The sequence below is a fragment of the Vipera ursinii genome (assembly GCF_947247035.1).
Source record: "Vipera ursinii genome assembly, chromosome: Z".
NCBI classification, from domain to species: domain Eukaryota; kingdom Metazoa; phylum Chordata; class Lepidosauria; order Squamata; family Viperidae; genus Vipera; species Vipera ursinii.
Genome location: NC_139517.1, coordinates 102,118,727 through 102,140,513, shown reverse-complemented (window position 1 = coordinate 102,140,513; position 21,787 = coordinate 102,118,727). Strand labels below are relative to the sequence as shown.

Genomic DNA, 21,787 nt, shown 5'->3' with positions numbered 1-21,787 from the left:
TAACTACTGATTCATGCATTAGTAACTTTATGTATTGAATATTGTATTGGTGGATTATATTATTCAATGTGGACCTGTCCTAGTTTATGCAATGTGCAGTGGCAAAATTATTCTGTAGTACATATATATAATACCAGTTTTGAAATAATTGCACTGACAATTTGCTGCCAAAGGTTTAAGGCTTTGTTATTATTAAAAAAAAATAACTTTGGATCAGGATTCCTGAGAGTGACATTATTTCATGGACATCTGCTTGATCATTACAAGTATCAGAGGTCTTCCTAATAACATCTGTTCTGTAGACTCTTTTTATATAGAAACCCTTTGTTACTGTTGTTGTGATTCATTCACTGGAACACCCCTTCAACAAAAAACCCTCTGCTGACTTTGCTGTTTAGCCACATTATTAAAAAATATTTTTATTTACCGTAGTTTGGCAATGAAAAATCAAAGGGTGATTTTTATATTTGAATTGGATTTTTATATTTTGAGCTTACATTGTTTTTTATTGTAATCAAATGTATTTTTAATTTTATACACCATGGGGAAGCATTCCATAACAAGTGGCATATAAGTATGGTAAATAAATTTATTTATTTTTCAAATTTGGATACTGCCCTTCTCACACACAGATTTAGTTGATTCATTTCTTTTCAGTCATAAGACTCCCTGGTTAAATAATTGCAATTTATTCTAATCTTTTCTGTACTTCTGTAGCGTTTTTATAAGAAAGCGGCTGCATTTGTATTACGTGCAGTTGGAAAGCATTCTCCTCAGCTTGCCCAGGCAATAGTGGATTGTGGAGCACTGGATACACTGGTAATTTGCTTAGAAGATTTTGATCCTGGGGTGAAGGAAGCTGCATCCTGGGCCCTTGGTTATATAGCAAGACATAATTCAGGTAAGAGACTTCTTAACATTTTAGGATGCATCAAGTATTTACATTATGAAACCCAACACATAAAATAGGCAATGGCTCTTACCTCCTATATGAGCAAATAAACACGGATAGCATGTATCAGATTAAAAAAAAAAAGCAAATGGAACATAATGTGTATGAAGATGTGCTTGGTTGAAATTTAGCCTCTTTCTAAAAAGGAGAACAATGCTGCCCGCTTTACAATATTGTTGTAAAAACTGCTAGAAAAAAATGCATATTGAAAAAGGGGCAAGAAATAATGTTGGATTACTGGCAAAAAGTAAAAAAATAGGCACAGTTGAAATTCCACCCTTTCTTCTGATTCTCTTGTTTGTAATGCCCATATATTTTATTTTCTGTAAACAAAGACATAAGGATGAGAATGGAACTCTTTGTAATTCTAGCATCAGTATAAATGCTAATTAGGATTATAATTTCTTAATCAGAAGTGCTGTAATGTAGACATTAAAATAACTGGTTGATTTTTAAGGGAGGAGTAACTATGTATTTTTTATTCTGCATTTCAAATTACAGATTCTCTACAGCACAACTCCCTAACAGTTACCAAATATTCTTAAGGAAAGCATTGCCAGGAGACTTGGATTAGCCTATTTAATACCTCTATTTTTCTTGTTAAATATACTTAGAAACGAGAAAGGATAATGTAATTTGGGAAAAAGGGATACATTTCAAATAATACCTTTCAGCTCTTCTATATTATTAATCTTTTATTTGTAAAAAATATTTAAACAAACTAGTGACAAAATAATGAGGGTTTTTTGTAAAAGAAAAGGAGATTTATCTAGGACAAAGAAAATATTGGTTTACAAAACCCCGAAAGAGATATGGAATAGATTTCTATCTTGTACATCATTCTAGTTTATAAATGGCAAAGACGAAGATAGAGTAAAATACTAGTTACAATGAATTTGTAAATTACCAGAACATGCTTCTAGAGAGCAATGTTTCTTTTCCCATCATGAAGCAATTGTAGATTCAGACACGCAGAGAACCTGTGACCATGGAAACAGTAATACAAAGTGCACAAAATTGACCACACAGCAGATCAGGGGAATAGTTCCTCTCCCTATCACAATAGTCCTTGATTTTGAATTATATCAAAAGGAGCATAGCAAATCACTAAACATTTCCTTGAAGTGTCCCAATTAACAATCGACAGCTAGTATGCAGATGACAGATAACTAATAAAAAAGCTAATTGAAAACTAATCAGCACAGCTACCAGCACTGTAAACTTCTTAGGGAATAAGGCACATCTTGAAGTTCAAAGGAAGACAGCCACCATGGGGGTTAAATAGTTTCCATATACATCTGGATTCTAGGCTAAGGGAGTAATTCCTAACTCCTTGACCTACCTGATCTTAATTTAGCAGGCAATATGGAAACTGAATTCAAGATGGCCACATAATAAAACAAGGCAAGATACATTAACAAAACGTGTATTCCCAGTCTCTAGTCAAGGTTATAAATCATCCTGGAACAAAAGTCACAATAGGTTGTTCAGAGATTGAAGATGGGTAAATTAATGTTTTGAAGTTTTTAATATTGTTTTATATGAAGAGTAATCAGCTTTTCGGTTGCAAGTTTTTTAATAGCCAATGATCTATGATATATTAAAATAATAATGAATGGGTGAAACTAATATTTTTGAAGAATAGGAGTTATAAAATATTTTTAAAGTATGTTTATTGTAGTATTTGTGTTTTGGTGATTTGCTATTATTTTGGAAATTATTTGTGTTTTGGTAATGTGCTATTACAGGATCTAGAGACTAAAAAACAAAGTCAGTTTAAGAAAACAGAGATAGTCTTTACTATGCAGTCTTGTCCAGTCATGTGTTCTAATACCAGAAGACTTAATTTGGGAGGGGGGGAATGTCTTTCCTTGATCTAAGCATTACAAAGCAGAAAGTGGAATTCTAGGAAATGAAAAAGGAAAAGTTCCTTTCTTATTTTTCTTCCATATAGACATCTTTGTATGTTGTTGTTGTTAGCTGCGAAGTTGTGTCCGACCCATCGCGACCCTATGGACAACATTCCTCCAGGCCTTCCTGTCCTCTACCATCTTCTGGAGTCCATTTAAGCTCACGCCTACTGCTTCAGTGACTCCATCCAGCCACCTCATTCTCTGTCATCCCCTTCTTCTCTTGCCCTCAACCTTCCCCAGCATTAGGCTCTTCTCCAGTGAGTCCTTTCTTCTCATTAGGTGGCCAAAGTATTTGAATTTTAGCTTCAGGATCTGGCCTTCTAAAGAGCGGTCAGGGTTGATCTCCTCTAGGACTGACCGGTTTGATCGCCTTGCAGTCCAAGGGACTCGCAGGAGTCTTCTCTAGCACCATAGTTCAAAGGCCTCAATTTGTTGGCGCTCAGCCTTTTTTATGGTCCAACTTTCACTGCCATACATTGCAGCTGGGAGGACCATAGCCTTGACTATACGCACTTTTGTTGACAGGGTGATGTCTCTGCTTTTTAGTGTGCTGTCTAGATTTGCCATGGCTTTCCTCCCGAGGAGCAAGCGTCTTTTAATTTTTTGGCTACAGTCCCCATCTGCAGTGATCTTGGAACCCAGGAAAATAAAATCTGTCACTACCTCCATTTCTTCCCCATATCTTTGTATAGGGAGGGAATTTTTACCATTAGTGTCAAATCTTTCTAGGATTCTTTATTATAAAATGTTAACTCTTTGATATGCCAATTTTCCTTCTGCCCTCCTTAAAACTTTAGTGACTTTATTTTATTTTTCTCAGCACACACTGCATTTTGAATCTCCCTAATGTTTACTGTTCTTGAAGGCTAATTGATTTCTATCTTTTGATATTTGATGTTGCTCTCTTACTGTAGCAATAAAATAGTTCTCCATATCAAATTAGCTTAGTACACAAAAATGACATCCATAATATTGAATGATTCTAAATTTCAAAATCTGTAGGCATTTGGCTACCCCAATTCATTGTTAGAGGAAATGGTAGAAACTAATTTTTAATATATATAATTCTACCACTTTACTTTGCACAGGTTTTTTATCTGCTCCCTTTATTTAAAATAGTTCTTTATACAGAAGCCTTCTGTGCCTTTCCTCCAATCAAGAATTAATTCACACTGCTAGATTCTTTTCCCCTCTTTTAAAAGATTTTTTTAAAATAATCTTTTGTTTGCCAACCAGGTTGAGACAGTTGGGGGGCAGGAAAAGAAGAACTCTTTCTGTAGTGTGATAAGCAATGTATGAATAAACTCTATAGTCTTTTTTAATGAAAAATGAACATTTAGATTTGTTATTTTGGCAATTTCATGAGATTGCTCTATAGATTTGAGAAAACAAAAGGCGCTTTAGGTCCCACCACGCTTTTAAAACATTTGGTTCTTCACTGTAGTTAGACATCATGTTAACCATATTTTTATTTAAAAACCAACTTGAATACATGGAAAGAGGAGATCTAAAGAACACTTAAAATGTAACTGTAAAGGTTTTTTTTTAACAGAATAGCAATTAATCTCTATGAAGTTCTTAATGCAAATTCTATGGCCAATGAGTTTATGATCTCTTTTTAGATTTTAAAAAAATGATTATTATTCAACCTCTTTATGGTAATATAGTTACTATGAAATAGTTATATTGTTCATAATTATATGAAATTAGTTGCTAAGAACTTGTGGGGGAGAATCTTTCATTAAAATGGTTTTACTTTTTTGATGAAATTTCTTTCGATCGATTTGGATAGTATTTTATTATTAACTTTCAAGGTGGATTATAAAAAGAATTTGGGATATCTTTCTTTTTCACGAGCTTATACATTAAATAAATTATGTGTCTACTGCTATATCAGGTATATTTTACCAAGGGGAAATACTTTGTAAACACACACCTACAATACACAAAACAGCTTTTATGACAAATAGCATATTATTTAAATATATGACAGAGTGTCATATTGGAAATAAAGTAGGGTAAAGTTGTAAATGGAGCAGAGGTTTAGAACATGACAAAAATGTGTTACAATGTAACAATATAAATATATCAACATTTGCATTTCAATTACATAAGTTGAGAAGCAAATTTTATCATAGGTAAGAAGTGTTTTTACATTAGCACACTATATGAAAATTAATGAATATGTACAATGTAATACATGAGTAAGTAGATGTGGGGAATCAGTTTGTGGGCATTAACCCCCCCATTAAGAAAGTTCTGCAGAAAGCCTTGATTGATGAACTGTAAATGCAAAATCAAAGTTGGGCTCTTGAATTAGGAGAGCTATTTGTTGCCATGGCAATGCAAGGCAGGTTAAATGTTAAAGATAAGAGACTATGTGCATAATAAGGAAAAGACCTAACAAAACCTTATTTAAGAACCTATAATAGTCCATTTGAAATTAATGGAACTTGCGCTCCTTTTTCATCATCATCTGCAAAAATAGCTCATGCCCTAATACTTGTTTTGCTATCCAGTAATTTTTTTACTTCACTATTGAAGTTTAAGGATAAATATGTTGGAAGAAGGGTAATGAATATTTGATATAATGGAGTCTGTATCAATTATTGTGAATTTTTATGTTAAGCTCTGGCCATGGTGGCTTAATATAAGTAACTGGCCATGGTGGCTTAATGTGTCTGTCTGTTGCAGTGATTTAATGTAGGGTAAGTCCAGTAGTTTACTGATAAAAAGGTACTATTAAAATATATGTTAGTGTTCAGAATTAGCAAGGTAGATCTTTGAATGAATGGTGATAATGTTACTTATAATGAAATTAAAAATTCAGGCCTATTGTTTTCCACTTCTTGTATGAGCAGGACAAAGACTCTGCAGTCTATATTAGATTTATGGGAAAAGGAGATACATTTAGGCATTTTGGCTTTTCTTTATTGTTAGGCAATGCAAAAGCTGCTTGCTTATTGATCAGTGCAACAGTCAGAGCTTAAACAGCTGACATCTGCTTACTCTTTTTAAATGCACACGTGTGCACATGCGCGCGTGCACACACACACATACACAGAATAGCAAGCCATTTCAGTCTAATGTACCTCAAATGTGTACACGTAAATGGAGGTCTATCTAATGACCTGTATTCTTTTCAGCTGAGGACTGGTCCACATGGTTTATGAAACTTGAAGGGCTGATTTGAAATGCAGATGTCCAGAGACTAGAAATCTCTCTCTCTCTCTGTATCTGTCAAGGTGAAAAATGGCTTGTACAAGGGTCAGTCACCCATATTCACTTAATTACTTTCATTGAACCAACAGAACTGTCACAGGCTGTGGTGGATGCTGGAGCTATTCCTCTCTTAGTCCTCTGTATCCAAGAGCCAGAGATTGCTTTGAGAAGGATTGCTGCTTCAGCACTGAGTGATGTTTCAAAGCATTCTCCAGAATTAGCGCAGACTGTCGTGGATGCTGGGGCCATTGCTCACTTGGCACAGATGATCCTCAACCCTGATGCCAAATTAAAGGTACTTCCCAAACTATCCTTTTTTCCAACTGAGAACACGATTAGTATATTGGAAAAACTGTATTAATCCTCAATGAGCTTTTTTTTCTCAAAAATATGCATTGCTAACTTGGAACAAAGGGGAGATCTGGCTGTTTAATGTGACTGTCTTATAGTATGTAAGGGGTAATAATAGTTGGTGTATAAGAAACAGGGCAATTCTTTAATATGGAGAATATTTGGATTCTCAGCAATGAGATGCAGATTTGTAGCAGTTATCATCAAGAGCTTTTCTGAATTCTAGAAAAATCATTTGTTATAATGGATTCAATATGGGTAGTTTATAAAGTGTTAAACATTATGTTTGCCCTTTTTGTGTTTTTAACAATAATGCCATACTCCACAATATTTTGTTTTGGAAACTCAATTTATTTCAGTTACATGCACCTTTGAATAAATCAGATAAGTGTCATACAGTAGGTACAAGCCTCCAGATTTTTAATAATGTGCTCCAGGAGAATCTTTGGCTTATAGAAAATCATGCACAATAACAATGGATAGTATCTAAAATTACATAAACTCTCTTCGTCCTGTGTATAGGTTTTTTGGGGGGGTGGGGTGGGGACTGTTAACAGTCAGTGGTTTTTTTTCACAAAAAGCAACAGATTTATAGAATATTTATTTGAAACATTGTAAGCTATATAGTTGATGAAGATCTGTATGGTCTGTCCTAATAAAAGGAAACAATATTTTAAGGTGTATGGATTTTTTTTAAAAAGCAATAAATAGCATGTGTTGAATTCTGTTTTGAATTGCTAGAAATTACATTTCCTAATTACAATATTTAGTTTATTTCTTTAAAAGAATTACATAGCTGTCCATTCATGTACTAAGTGGATCTATAAAAAATAAAAAATCCATAAAAGTAGTTAACATAGGTTCACTTAGCTAAGAAAAATTTTCTTCCAAGTAAATATATATGTTTCCTGTTGGAATTTTTTTAATCATTTTTTTGTTTTGAAATTATGTATTTTGAGGGGGTGATGCCTTCACAATTTGAAAGGGAATTTTCTGCCTTTTTTATTGCTTTCTCTATATACAACCATTTATAAAACACTCATTCCTGTTTACCAGCGTCAGGTGTTGTCAGCTCTTAGCCAGATAGCAAAGCACTCTGTGGATCTGGCAGAAATGGTGGTTGAAGCAGAAATTTTTCCTGTTGTACTCACGTGCCTGAAGGACTCTGATGAATATGTCAAAAAAAATGCTGCAACTCTAATTAGAGAGATAGCAAGACATACTCCTGAGGTAAATCATGTGAATATAAATAAGGTCATGATGTTTGTATATAAGTGAATATGTTTAAATGTGTATGTGTGTATGCCTATATGTACACAAACACATCTATAAATGACAGATATAGATATGCATAAGATCTTCAGTATTGTTCTATAATTAGGCAAAGCCCTTATTGCTTTTAGTATAAATAATTTTTTTTGCTGTTTTGGGGCATGAAAGGCTATACAAATATGTAAGAGAAATCAAAATTGACAAATTCAGCTTTTTATTGGTGGATATTAGTATATCAGAAATATTTAATGGCTCAGCTATCTGGGATAGTCTATACAAATTAATAATGAAGTATAAAGCATCCCTAGGCTGCATTCAGAGTACAGTGAACAAAATGAAGAAATTCCTGTTTATTTAACATTGTGTTGGGTTTTCTGCTAGGTTCAATTCTCTTAAACATGGCAAAAACATTGGATTTTTAAAAGAAATTGCCTTAGTAAGATGATCATTGGGTTGTCTTGAAAATGCCTTCTGTGATCTGAACAGGAAATGGCCATACTGCTGAGCAGATCCAAATGGGACATAACCTGTGAACTGTGAGGATTGACAGACAGTAGAAAGATTGACAAAGAAGAAATCACTAGACGGTGATTTCGTTGTGAGATTTTGTGGCTTAAATTAATAAAAAGCTCCTTATAATAAGATCCTAGTGGGCTGTAAGTGTATTGGAATAAATTATACACCCCATAACTACTTTCCAGCTCTGAAATAACTGGTTTGCTGGTATCAGTAAATCAGGAGAAGATATTTTACCCCACAAACCTTTAATAGTTTATGAGGCAAAGCTTACTAGTTGTTAGGTGCCACATTATATGCTCAGAAATAACCAACTCAGCCCAAGGACTTACCTTAGGTTAAAAGAATAAAGTGTATTGAGGAGTATAAATTCTCCCCTCCCCCTTCGCGTCGTTCGGGGACTCTTACAGCCCACTAGGATCTCATTATAAAGAGCTTTTTATTAATTTAAGCCACAAAATCTCGCACCGAAATTCAATATCCTCATTATCTCAGGTGCTTCAGGGCTTTGGGGAACGGTCCCCTACCCTATGCCACCCTCGGGCCCTGAAGGAGATATTGTGAGTCGATTGGGAATGAAAGGCGAAGGAGGTTGAAGGATTTGGGGAATCGCCGCTGCCGTCTAAACTTCCTTTGTGCCGCAGAGCCCGGTCTCCGCAGGAGTCCTCGCTGTGCGTCTAAAAGCCCTGGCATTTGAAATGGCGGTGGTGGGGGAAGGGGCCGGCCGAATTGCAGTCTGTCGCAGCCACCCCTCTAGCTGGTTCTGGCCATGGGCTTCGGTGCAAGACTTTTTCGCTCGCGCCGGTCTGCTGGGAAGCGCTGTTTTGATCTTGAGGGAATCCTGTTGATAACTTGCTTGTCAAAGGATTGCCGTACGCACTCGGCAGGCATCCTAAAGCCATTTAGCTGGCGAAACCTTTGTCACGCATAGTATTAGTTGCCCAGCTCTGCAGCGACTGACTTGCCAGATGTTATTGGAAAGTGGAGAGACCTCACTACAAAGGCACCTAGTTGATAGAGATTGTAAATATTCAGACAACAATATAGCCCTCAAAATGTAGCCAGATTTGGCTGGTTGATGTTTAGCCTAGAGCAGGTAGGCAACCTCGGCTCTTTTATAACTCATGGATTTCAACTCCCAGAATTCCTGAGTCAGCATAGCTGACTCAGGAATTCTGGGAGTTGAAGTCCATGAGTCATAAAAGAGCCGAGGTTGCCTATTATGGCCATTATTTTAAATGCCAAATAAATCATGCCAGTAATATATATCCACTAGGATAGCTATAAAAATAACAGCCAAAGTGACACTGATGTACTAAGTCTTGAGGATTTTTTAAAAACGAAATTTGATGCCAAAACCATAGGCAATCGGTCTTGGGACCAGCATCTGGCACAATTGGATGTATTCTAGAATATTGCTCATTGCTGATGCTACTCCATGTTGTTTAAACAAACTGCCACACACACTGAAGATAATTGCTTGATATTTGGGCACAGCTGCCTTTTTTATTTTCATCAAATGCTTTGAATCCCACTCCTTGACTGGTATTCCACTTAAGAGTGTTGGTCTATGCATCATTGCACACTTCCGCTTCTTGTTTTGTGGTGATACTATTTATTCTACATTAATAAATGTGCCCTAGGGTGAGGGGATGAGAGGGAGCTTCCCTAGAGAGAGAAGTCCAAATTACAGCCTTATCCTCAAGAAGGCCTTTTACAATGACATCTTGTAATCCAGAGGCAGGCCTCTGATGAGGACTTAAGTTTACAGATTGGCATGTTTAGAGATGCATAGTAGCACTAGAAAATGATGCCTATATAAATATATTCCCAGAGAATTAACATGCAATGATGAGCGCTATATATATTTTCAAAAATATGGCAAAGATGCTTTCCTCCATGCTATAATATATACACACAGTAGGACTCATGTGCAAAATCATATTAAGCATTTTATACAAAATTGCAGTGTGAAGGCTATGTTTTAATGAGTTTTGTTTCTTAGCTTTAGGGAATGATCGCTGGAAGCACTTAGTTATCTAAAACCTTCTATTGTTTCCAGCTTTTTTCAGATATACCTGAGTTAAGCCCTGATCTTGGCCCAAACAGCTTCAGAAATTTAGAAAACTTTTCCATTCAACTGTACTTGTTTGCTTGGTCTCTGTGGATTGGAATGCTGGATTTAATTGGTTTTTGATATCATTCATTGTCACTTTGTTTACGGCATAAAACAACTTTTCTCTGTCTCTGCAATGCTGCACTTTCTCTGGAGTTGATGAAAGTGCAGGCCATAATACATTTCTTAGACTTGAAAATACCAGGAGACACTTAGTTGGCTCTTAGTTGAAACCAGTTGTTTGTTTGCTCAGAATTGATATGTTCCACTTCTTAGTAGTGCTTATTTATTTTCATTTATTTAAATTATACCTCTCATTCTATCTTGCCAGAACAAACAAGATGGTTAGCAACATTCCAAATGATAAAAAAATAAAGATGACATAATTAAAATACTTAAGTTAAATATTAAACTCTTGAAGGCATATTAAGTAGATAAGTGTATGCATTACATTCTTTTTTCTAATTTGTGTGTCTCATTGAGCATTTATTCAACATGTAATAGTTTAGAAAAAAAACATGTAATTATATAGTTTGGAAGTCATGAGAAATGATAGCAACTCTGACTATATTTGTTTTCAGCTTTCACAACTTATCGTAAATGCTGGAGGGGTGGCTGCCATCATTGACTGCATTGGTAGCTGCAAAGGAAATGTTAGACTCCCAGGTATTATGATGTTGGGCTACGTAGCTGCTCACTCGGAAAACCTGGCTATGGCAGTGATTATCTCTAAGGTTAGTTTCTGGATCTTCCAATGCTACAACCAGAATGCTATTTATAGAACTTGGCTCAAGTGCATATGATTATTTTTACAGGTCAGGGACAAGAACATTAGCAAAAGGTAAAGAATAAATATGTTTATAGGAAGGAGTTTTGTGATATTAATAAAACTGAAAAGATAGATTTAGCTATGGCATAAAGTTGACAACTATCCTTGGGCCAACTGCTCCGTCAATCCTGTTTTAAAGGGTTGTTGTGAAAATAAATAGGAAAGGCAAAGCTATTTTCCTTTGAAGAGAAGGCAGACCATAAATACTGTAAACATTAAATATATCTTTTGCATATCTACTTGTTCTTATCAGCTAATAAGTATGGAAATACACTGACAAAAGTGTGCTGCTGAGTTTAAAGAATTTTGAAAGGTTGGATTTTCCATACATTGTTAGCTTGTAAGCTGTCTTAATTCTCTTTTAAAATATTTCTGAAGTTATTTCTATATAAGGCACAATCACACAGAGTTTTGATCCCATTGAGTCATACTGTATTGACATAATAATACAACCCAGGTATATTTAAACATGTATCTATATTCCATTGATTAACAGCATACAAATCACACATTTATTTCTCATACTGACTCCGAAATCAATGGGATAGTAAAGCAACAATATAGTATATTTAATTTGTTTATCAATAGTTATTTTTCTTTAAAACATTCCACATACATACCCACAAATGTTTAGTGGACAGTGATTATGAAGGCAACAGTATGTAAATTGCTTGTGTGTGTTTTATTCAGGGTACATTTTTATATTACCAAAGCAAAAAAACCCAAACCCAATTGTTTTATAAAATTGTACAATCACCTTAGTTACATGTCTTATTTCTTGTTCTTGAAATGCAGGGAAATAGCAGAATTTTGGGCTTGGTTCATTTTAAAAACTATTATGGATTAGTTGGCTAACTGACAAAGAGTTTTTGCATTTTCATGAGATGCTAATTAACTTGCACTTTCCAAATAGCAAAAAGGCTACCAATGGTTTATTAAAATAAATATTTGATGTCTAGCTTTAATTGCCTTTAAAATGAGAATATATAAATCAGTTATCTTTTGTTGATTTGGAGTGTGAGTTTTGCTTCTATTGTGATATTTTTTAGATATAAAAATTATGTTCAGCAGAAAACAAACACAAATCTAGTCCATCTGAAAAAAGAACAATATATGCTGTTCTGAAACCTTCTTGAATGTATAAGCCAAAAGATAAGCTCTAAAAAATTTAAATATAATTTGATTTTCCTACACTTGTTTATTTCAGCTGGGCAGACATTTAAATGAGGTTTTGTATGTGAGGTTTTTCAGCTTACAAGAGCTTCTAGATAGTCCTAATATGAAATTTAAATACTTTGTGTGCTTTATAGATATAGATAATACTGTTTCTCTCTCTTAATTCATAAAATGATTATTAGTGGATATAAAATGCATTAATTTATGAATATGTGTGTGGGCACAAAGTATTGTAATTATAAAACTGACAGTATCATAAGGCAATCTGACTTGATGAAAGTTCCAATCTACTCCATAAGAGTCAGTGTGCACATGAATAATAACTTATTAGTGGTATTTAAATGTATTGTGTGCAGTGAACAGAAAACAAAACACGAGAACCAAATATGTAATAAATTCTTATGTGGGGAAGGAGAAAGCAAACAGGAGGAAATTTGTAGCTATTTCATATATTAAGTCTGCATCTTTACATGCCTTTCAGTGAAGCTCAAGACAGTGCCATACTGAAATGCAGGGCTTTTTTTCTCATAGAACGCTCAGAATGGAGTTCCGGAACCTTTTTTGGATGGAACCTTGTAGGGTAGGCAAGGCAGGTTGTATGACATGTGTGAGTTCTGGCACCTTTTTCTTTTACAAAAAAAGCACTGCTGAAATGAATGGAAGACGAAGCTTGGTTCCCTTCCAGAAAACCTGGGAAGGAAACCTGAAACTCTGGAGTTTCAGTCCCTGATTAAAAAAAAGCTGGCATTATTTTTCCTTTGTGCTTCAGTTGTGGCATCTGCTATCTGAAACATTTTTGGAAACAATAAAAGTGCCAGCTCTTAATGTTCATGTCTTATTAAGCTAGCAGATATAATATTTTAGTGAAGCTTACATTTGTAATGTTCAGTAATGATAAGATTGCAGTAATTCAGACATGTCAAATTCGCAATGTCACGTGATGTCACGCAACGTATTGGGACTGTTTTGCCATTGCGGGCAATGGGGTAGGCACGGCTTCCACGTGACAAGTCTGGCCTATGGGCTGGCAGTTTGACACCCCTGCACTAATTGATCATAAACAATGACCTAACAAAGTAAAAAAATATTTATTGGAGCATCTGTAAAAATTATCATACCAGTACCAGTAATGAAAAATTGGTGGAACACAAAGTTGAAACAATCAAAAGGTTAAAATATTACGGGATTTCAAAATGCAGATGATAGTCTCAGATCATAACACTCCAGATACAACTGTGGTTGTAAGAAAGCATGGATAATTAATGTGGCAATACCAGTGGATAGTAAAAGTTGACAAAGAATTAGAGAAGTATTAAGATCTGAAAACTGAAACTGAAATATTACGGCACAAACTGGTTGTGATGGTTCCTGTGGTTATCAGCGTATACAAAATTTCCATATGCCAATTGCAAAAGGCCATACTGCTTGGATACACGCCTACACCAATGCATTATGATATACTAGATTCTTGGGAAGAATTTGGTGAGTATGAAGACCAACACCAGCTAAAGAACTAACAATTGTGACTTCACATTGTAATCAGATGATAATAGTATGATAATATAATTGCAAAAGGCAGTTCCACTAGAAACAGCTTACATCTTATCTTTAACACCTTAAACAACAACATCTGCCTCAAATGGGACTCAAATGGTGCATAAAAATGCCAAATTCAGTCTAAACATCTGGTCGACTATGTGATGAAGCATGATTTATTAAACTTGTTATCTGCAGAGTATAAGCATTGCAGACTATTCAAATAATTCAGGCTGAGAAATGTATATATAGAGGGAATGGTCATGAACGAACAACATGTATTTTGTTCCAGCACTGCCATTCTTTCCTCATCCTAACACCCTGCAATTTGTACACAATATTCCAAATATGATTTAGTTTCATAGTGCTTTATGCTTTTGTTTAATCACAGGGAGTTCCACAGCTAGCTGTCTGCTTGTCAGAAGAGCCAGAAGATCATATTAAGGCTGCAGCTGCGTGGTCATTAGGACAGATTGGGAGACATACTCCAGAACATGCCCGTGCTGTTGCTGTAGCCAGTGTCTTACCTGTATTGCTTTCCCTGTATATGGCAACTGAAAGTTCAGAAGATCTTCAGATCAAAGTAAATGAGCTCCATCATTTTTTACTATTGTTAAATTTAATCAAGCAGTGAGGATCTAACCCATTCAATTAAGGTGTAGCTGCCAAGCTGCACACACACACACACACACACACACACACATTTAGAAATGTAGAATAATCTTTAGGTGCGCTGATTTTTATACATTATAACTTACCTTTCAGTTCCTTCAGATATAATATAGCTAATAATTAGATAAAATAAAGATAAATAATCCTCACAAGGATTAAAACTAATTATTATTTAAATATACTGTATATATAAAATCACAGTAAATATTTTAAATATATATTAATGCCAGATTGTGGTACAAAATATTATTTTTGAGTATGATGTTACCCAATTGGAAGGAGTGGGCTAACTAGATCAGGGCTTTTCAACCAGTGGTATGGGTACCACCTGTGGTACATCGGCACCTGGCAGGTGGTACATGATCATCCTAGAAAAGTGGTAGCGGGGGAGGGGAATGAGCTGAACTGGTGGCAGCACCGCACAAGCCTGAGCGAGAGATGTCTGGAACTGCAGGGCTGTCAGGGCTCAGTGGAAGTGCCAGGATCAACGCTTCTTCGGGGCTGTCAGAGGAAGTACCAGGATCCGTGCCAGGCTCCAGCTGGAGCTCGGCGCTGATCCTGGCGCTTCTGAGCCCAGAAGCAGCGCCGATCACCTGGAATGTTGCAGCATCTCCAAGGTCTTCTGATTTATATATATATTTATATGCTGCCAGTGTCCCAGGGTCATGTGAAGTGACCATAACCTGCTGCAACTATCCAGCAGAGGGGGGGGAAATAAAAACCAAACACCCCCCACCCCACCCCCACTGCCAATCCTGAACAGAAATGCTCACAACAATGAAAACCTCGGACAGGAGGAAAAGCGCCGCCAGGTGGGCAGGCAGGTGTCTTGTTCGGCTTGGCTTGGGGGGCACTTTTTTCAGTGCCATTGTAACTTCAAACAGTCATTAAACGAACTGTTGTAAGTCAAGGACTACCTGTACTTCATCACTATTTTCCTTTTTCTTTTTTTTTGATTGTTAAGTTTTTGACACCTTGCTAGGTGGCTGGTGGTACTCGGATATTGCCATATCCTAAAAGTGGTACAATGGGTGAAAAGGTTGAAAAGCCATGAACTAGATTTTCCTCGAGGTTACAACACACTTTGAATATGGAAGTGTTTGGATAACTTTTTAGGAAGCATTGAAGGAATCACTTTTGAGAAACCTGGTTTATTATTTGGTGAACAATGTTTCTTGATTAACACAAAGAATGCAACTTGAGAATCTAGCTTTATATCTCTAAAAAGAAATCCAGCTTTATCAGTATACTTGTTTGAATCATTACATTAGAGCCACATGTATGTAAACCTAACTGATGAACTGAAGTGGCTTTATTTAGCTAGCTATAAATATGTGTGTATGAATGAGGAAAAAGGGACGCAGTGGCTCAGTGGGTTAGGATGCTGAGCTTGTCGATCAGAAGATCGGCAGTTTGGCGGGTCGAATCCCAAGTGCCGCGTAGCAGAGTGAGCGCCTGTTACTCGTCCCAGCTTCTGCCAACCTAGCAATTTGAAAGCACGTAAAAATGCAAGTAGAAAAATAGGGGCCACTACGGTGGGAAGGTAACAGCGTTCCGTGCACCTTTGGCGTCTAGTCATGCCAGCCACATGACCACGGAGATGTCCTTGGACAAGCGCTGGCTCTTCGGCTTTGAAACGGAGATGAGCACTGGCCCCTAGAGTTGGAAACGACTAGCACGCATGTGCGGGGGAACCTTTACCTTTACCTTTATGAATGAGGATATTAGTGACCATGGAATTAATAATAAATCATGCATACATACTTCATATAGAATTGGGGCAGATATTAGAGGAGAACCTATGTTCCAGTTATGCCATAACCACAATATCTGTATTCCCATTAAACAATGAGTGTCTCAGGGACCCCAATGACTTGTTATCTAATTCCATAGGTATTGCTTTATATTGAGTGAACTCATTGGAATGTTAATGTAGTATTGCTGATGCTACTGGTAACTGGTCTCCAGGATTTCAAGCCAACAGTTTTCAGGCCTCTGGGACCTGATGCATCCAAAGCTTTGTGTTCTAATGCTGAATCATAGTTCTTTTTTCTGTCTCCTGATATGGCTTTTAGACTGGGAAGAGAAGACCTCTGATAGACCTCTGAGCTTTATGGGAATTTCTGTGCAGGACCTATGCAGGACCTACGTAACAAAAATAGCAGACTTAAAACTTGTTGCTGTTGTAATTGTTGCTGTTGTATATTTAAACTTTTAAATGTAATGTTCAATTTTAGTGACAGTTTTAAGTCTGCTATTTTTGTTACATTTTATATAGTTTTATGAAAGTTTAATATTTTTAATTATTAAGCCATCTTGCTGGTCTGATTATATGTGCCAGAACATTTTACACTTTAAAAAAATCAATGCAGTTTTATAAACCTGAAATGCTGTTGCTTCTCTTTAGGCTTTGAGCAAAGGTAGGTTGAATAATAATATAAGGGAATAACCCATGGTTGTTTGCAGCTCCCCCAGCAACTCTTTTGTAATATCAATCTTTGTGAAATGCCACTACGAGATTTGACAGTTAAATAGCTGAATGTCATTATTTCTGGCATTTTCTTCATTATTATGTAGGAAGAGTTAATAATGGAATAGTAATGGCTCACTGCACAGGGCTCTCCTGTTCCTGTTTTCTTGGATATCCTAAAAATAGAGTATCATCATACTCATACCAACAAGGGATTGTAATTTTTTAATCTTGATTGTTTTGGTGATTTCATTGTTTTGCTGGTGTCCTATGTCCTTCCTGAAGATTGGGAGAATGAGTTGCAGTCCCTGATTTGTTGGACGTCTCCCTCCTGTATTTTTCTTCCAAATAACTGATTTAATATTGGTATTAAGATAATTAGTAACAAGGTATGGGGGAAAAGGTAGAATAAGCTTATTTGCTCTTTTTGAAAATAAAGCAGATACCAAACTGTACTTTATAAATATGTTTCACATAGTGCTTAATTTTATTTATTTTTTATTATGATATTCTATTCAATGGAAGCAAGAATCATTGGAGTTGGAATTCTTTTTATATGTTATCTAACCCAGCACTATCTTTTCTCACTGGAAGCTTCTTCCCATGCTCTTGTATAATTTACGGCCTTATGGGATACTAAGCAACAGTATCTTCTACTGAAAATCTGTGGTTCAGGACTAATTTCTATGTTACTACATCCAGATTTAGACTGATGACATATATTGTGGAGCACAAAATGTGGGTTCGAAACCACATGTGGATTTTAGACATGAACTACCTTCTTCCAATTTATGAGGTTTATTCTAAACTTTCATCCAGTTGATATTTAACTTGGAATTAAGATGAACTTTGTGTTAGTAGAGATACTTCTAGTTGAAATCAAGTGCTTCTGTGGGTAAGAATAAATTTCTTGCAGTGAAAACTAAAGCTAACATAGAATTGTGATAATTTTCTGCTTGCAGGTATTTTTTTAAAAAATTGTTAAAAATATAATTACCCATAACTTCATTTGAAATGATATAGTCAGTATCCTGTCATCTCATTCTGCTTTGTGTGTGGACCAGGTCATTACCAGAACAGAGGGAAGAAGCTACATGGAAATAGCTCCCCCAGTGCTCAGTAACCTATCCATTGGGCCTCTTTTCCAAGAAAAACATAGTTAAGATCAGTGTTGGTATTTACCATTTCTGTTGCAAGGGATATGACATCATACTGAGTGAGTCATGGAAAGTTTTGAGGCCTCTCCAGACTTTGCTTCCTTTTGACGAGAGTAGCTGGAATATAATATACAAATCAATATATATATAGAAGTGTGCAAGTTAGAGAGTGACACATGAAAAATAATAAAAAATGTAAATTACTTTCCTTACCTTAGAAACATTCAAGGCTACATAAACTTTAAGAAAACTTTGTTTTCCTCTCGCTCTGTGTATGGTGTTTATGTCTCTGGATTGATTTTATTAATTTTCTAAGATAGGGAACATACTTTTTTTCTCACAGTTATCCATCTAAAATCATAATTGAAACCAAACAAAATATTTATTTCTCATATAGTTTCCTCAATTCAATGTCTTATTTTCATGATCTTGATACACAGAGAGGTATGTCTTGAGATATATCTGTGCAGAGAAAGATCAAGCTGATGACACTGGTGTAGATTGGGAGCAAACTTTGTTAGCCGAAGTACAGAGGAAGTTTCCCCAGTCCTCATGGTACAGGTAGCATAATGTCATGCAACCTGCTGCAGATCTATAGTTCCAATATTCTACTTTTCTCCAGATTCTGTTTTTCTCCAGGTGCTCTTCAGAACTCTCTTCATAACATATATGTCAAGGCAGAGAGGACTAGAGCCTTTGGGATCAGATCAATTCAGAATTAAATGCTTGCTTTGCAGAACCATATGGAAATCTGATAGAAGTGATGCTCAGACCCTCTCCAATCATCTCTCAGTACGACTGGGATAATTTGTTTTACAAAGCATTGTCTTACTTCTCTGCAAGGCAGCACATGAAGTAGACAATGCAAAGAGAAATTTTTCACTGATGGATTGGATCCTCTCTGCTTTGATAAATTGGTGTCAACCTCCTAGTACTAATGGATCATCAATGGGAGAATATATATCTGCCAAAATATCATAGCTGAAAATAAAAAGATGTTTGTAGTACTCCATCCAAATCCTATTACTCTATGTTGCTCATTGCTAGTATCTCTATGAAGCTGCTTCCTTGGCCACTGCATGTTAGGTTCATTTTTTATTATTATTTTTGTAGCTTCACTATATAAGTAAAACTAAAAGTATTTGATAGAGAAGAAATTGCAAATGTCCTGCAATATGTCAGTAATCCAAGATATTTGCAGAAGATGGAAATTGTTTCTCATATATTACCTTAATCTTTTGAGCCCCATAAATATAATATAGTTTGGGGAGTTTGGTTTAGTATGTCATATGAACCCAGCTGTTAGGTTTTGCAATTCATATTTTGCAGCTTATTTAAACTAGTCTAATATGGTTTATTTGATGAATGTAGTTAAACAAATATGTAAGGTTAGCCAATAAGTGAAATGTGACAAAGTATTTCTGATCTCCAAGGAACCATCTTTATAGGGGGAGACTGTAGTGGTGATTCCAAGACATTCTCTGCATGCACCTTTCAGTTTTCCATCAGAAAGCAGTGTTAACATTCCATCTCTGCAATTTGCCCCTTTTAGTGCTTATGTTATATTAGTGTAAAAGTTACTTTGATTTAGAATTCCAACTTCTGGTGACAAAAATATTGGTTCCGTGGGCCAAGTACTAGGAACCTGGGTAGAACAGATACTCTCCCTGTCTCTCTTCCTCTTTCTAATCTAGACACTTGAATTTTGGGGAGTGAACTAAATGACCATCCCCATAATTTTCCCCTTTAAAGCTCCTCCCCCTCCCGAATATACAACTCATAACTAATTTTCCAGGGATAAGCTAGATGGGGATTCTTCTTCCGAAATGACTAGACCTGGAAGCAACTGCTGGAAAGAGCAGAGACACAGAAAGTAGCACTGGGGAAGGGACAGGGAGGCAACTGCTAAAGGAATCTATGAAACTCCAATGCTGAATCAGATATTTGAGATAGGTCTGTGTGCACACATGTACTCTGGCAGTTATCTAGGCCTCAACTGGCAACTTTTTTTGGTAAGTGGATGCTGTACTTATAAATTATAGCACTTGTCAAGCCATTTCAAACGTTGGTCAGTCTATTTCCTTTATGTCCATGTGATCTAATAGTTCAGTAAGCATAACCTTCAAGTTTAATCAAGTGTTAAATATTTTTGAACCACATAAAGGCTTAAGACGTGACTAGGTCAGTGTCTCCCTTTGTCTTTCTTTGGTATTGGTAAGCCAGGAACCAAAAACAAACAAAAAACCAAAAAACAAAACGGTTCCTAGCTTAACAATAGAATAAGTGTTTGAATTTCTAAATTCACAAGAGCTACAAAATGAAACCCACATCATCCAAAATAAAACTAAGGTTATGATTGGCATTTTAAAAAATTCCATTAATGTATATTTATCTGTTTATTATAATGCTACCTTCCAACATAATTTTTAAACATTTGCAAGAAGTATGTTTCAAGTTTTGCAGTTGGAAAACAGTTATGACCTTTTTGCCTTATACTTTTATAAGTGTTTATTGTCTAATGATGTTTTACTGAGGATATTTTATATTTTGATAGGCTAAGAAAGCACTGAAGAATATTTTACAGAAGTGTACTCATCTGCCAGCTCTTGAGCCCCTGCTACATGATGCTCCCCCCAATATCCTGAAGCACATAGTTGGCCAGTTCAGCAAGGTAAGAATCAGTCCAAGATCAATATTCCTTCTTAAGAGTGGTGGCAGCGGTCAGAAGAAAAGTTCCCTAGACTATTTGGTTTGTATGGTTCCATTTTTGCCATTTCCTTTTTTTGGTTGGGATTCTTCAGAGATTGCTTTGGGAGAGGGGGAGGGATTCAGTAACTGTTTAACTAGCTTTTCCTAAGTTCAGTGCTTCTGTCTGCCCTAGATCAGAGAATGCAGAGGTAAAGCATCCTGTTTTGTAGATTAAGCAAGAGTAGTCATAGTATTTATATTGGCCTAACAATCTCAAAAACAACAGTTTAAGGGCCACAAAAGAACTATTTGGCTTGAATGGACATTTTGGCTATCAAGGACCAGGTTTTGGATTCAGGTTATAATGGGTAGCAGCCAGAATCCCTGCTAAAAATCTCTGTTTTATCAGCAACTTTATTAATTAGACACTATGCCTTTATTCCTAAGAAGGAATAGAATACTCTGAGTTATAGTATGTTGGAAAATTCTTAGCTGAATTGGTTCTGTCTGCTAGATTATAGATCCACAGCACTGTTTAATGAATGTTAAATGTTAGAAATAATCATAGATAGCAAAGTAAAAAACATCCCATGTATTTTTAGGATTTTATCAAGGAAATGTTTGTATGATGACATGAAGTGAATTTGCTAATATATAATATATTTATTTATTTATTTATTTATTTTAATTATGTTAAGCATACAGAAATAATTATGAATAGCTAATCCTAATCCCAGATATTGAAATGCTATTACTCAGTTTCAATGATATCAAGTTCAAAAATAAAATCTTTTGAATCAGGTAAAGTATATTTTCATGCATAAGACTGAAATTGTAGCATTCAACATAGCATAATATTTGTCAGTGAAAAATAAAATCAGATAAAAGTTATTGGTAATCCCATTATTATAGTACTC

The 21,787-nt window shown here is 35.7% G+C and overlaps 1 protein-coding gene across 2 annotated transcripts in view; it reads left to right on the top strand.

Moving 5' to 3' along the window:
* Positions 1–21,787, top strand: part of SPAG6 (sperm associated antigen 6) — a 50,907-nt gene that overhangs the window by 22,986 nt on the left and 6,134 nt on the right. The window contains exons 4-9 of one of the 2 annotated variants that reach the window (XM_083378053.1): positions 718–901; positions 6,177–6,382; positions 7,495–7,668; positions 10,924–11,076; positions 14,275–14,466; positions 20,737–20,853. In XM_083378053.1, coding sequence (XP_083234179.1) covers positions 718–901; positions 6,177–6,382; positions 7,495–7,668; positions 10,924–11,076; positions 14,275–14,466; positions 20,737–20,853 — 1,026 coding nt within the window. The remainder of the gene's footprint in view (positions 1–717; positions 902–6,176; positions 6,383–7,494; positions 7,669–10,923; positions 11,077–14,274; positions 14,467–20,736; positions 20,854–21,787) is intronic. The other variant, XM_083378054.1, reaches the window with a different exon arrangement.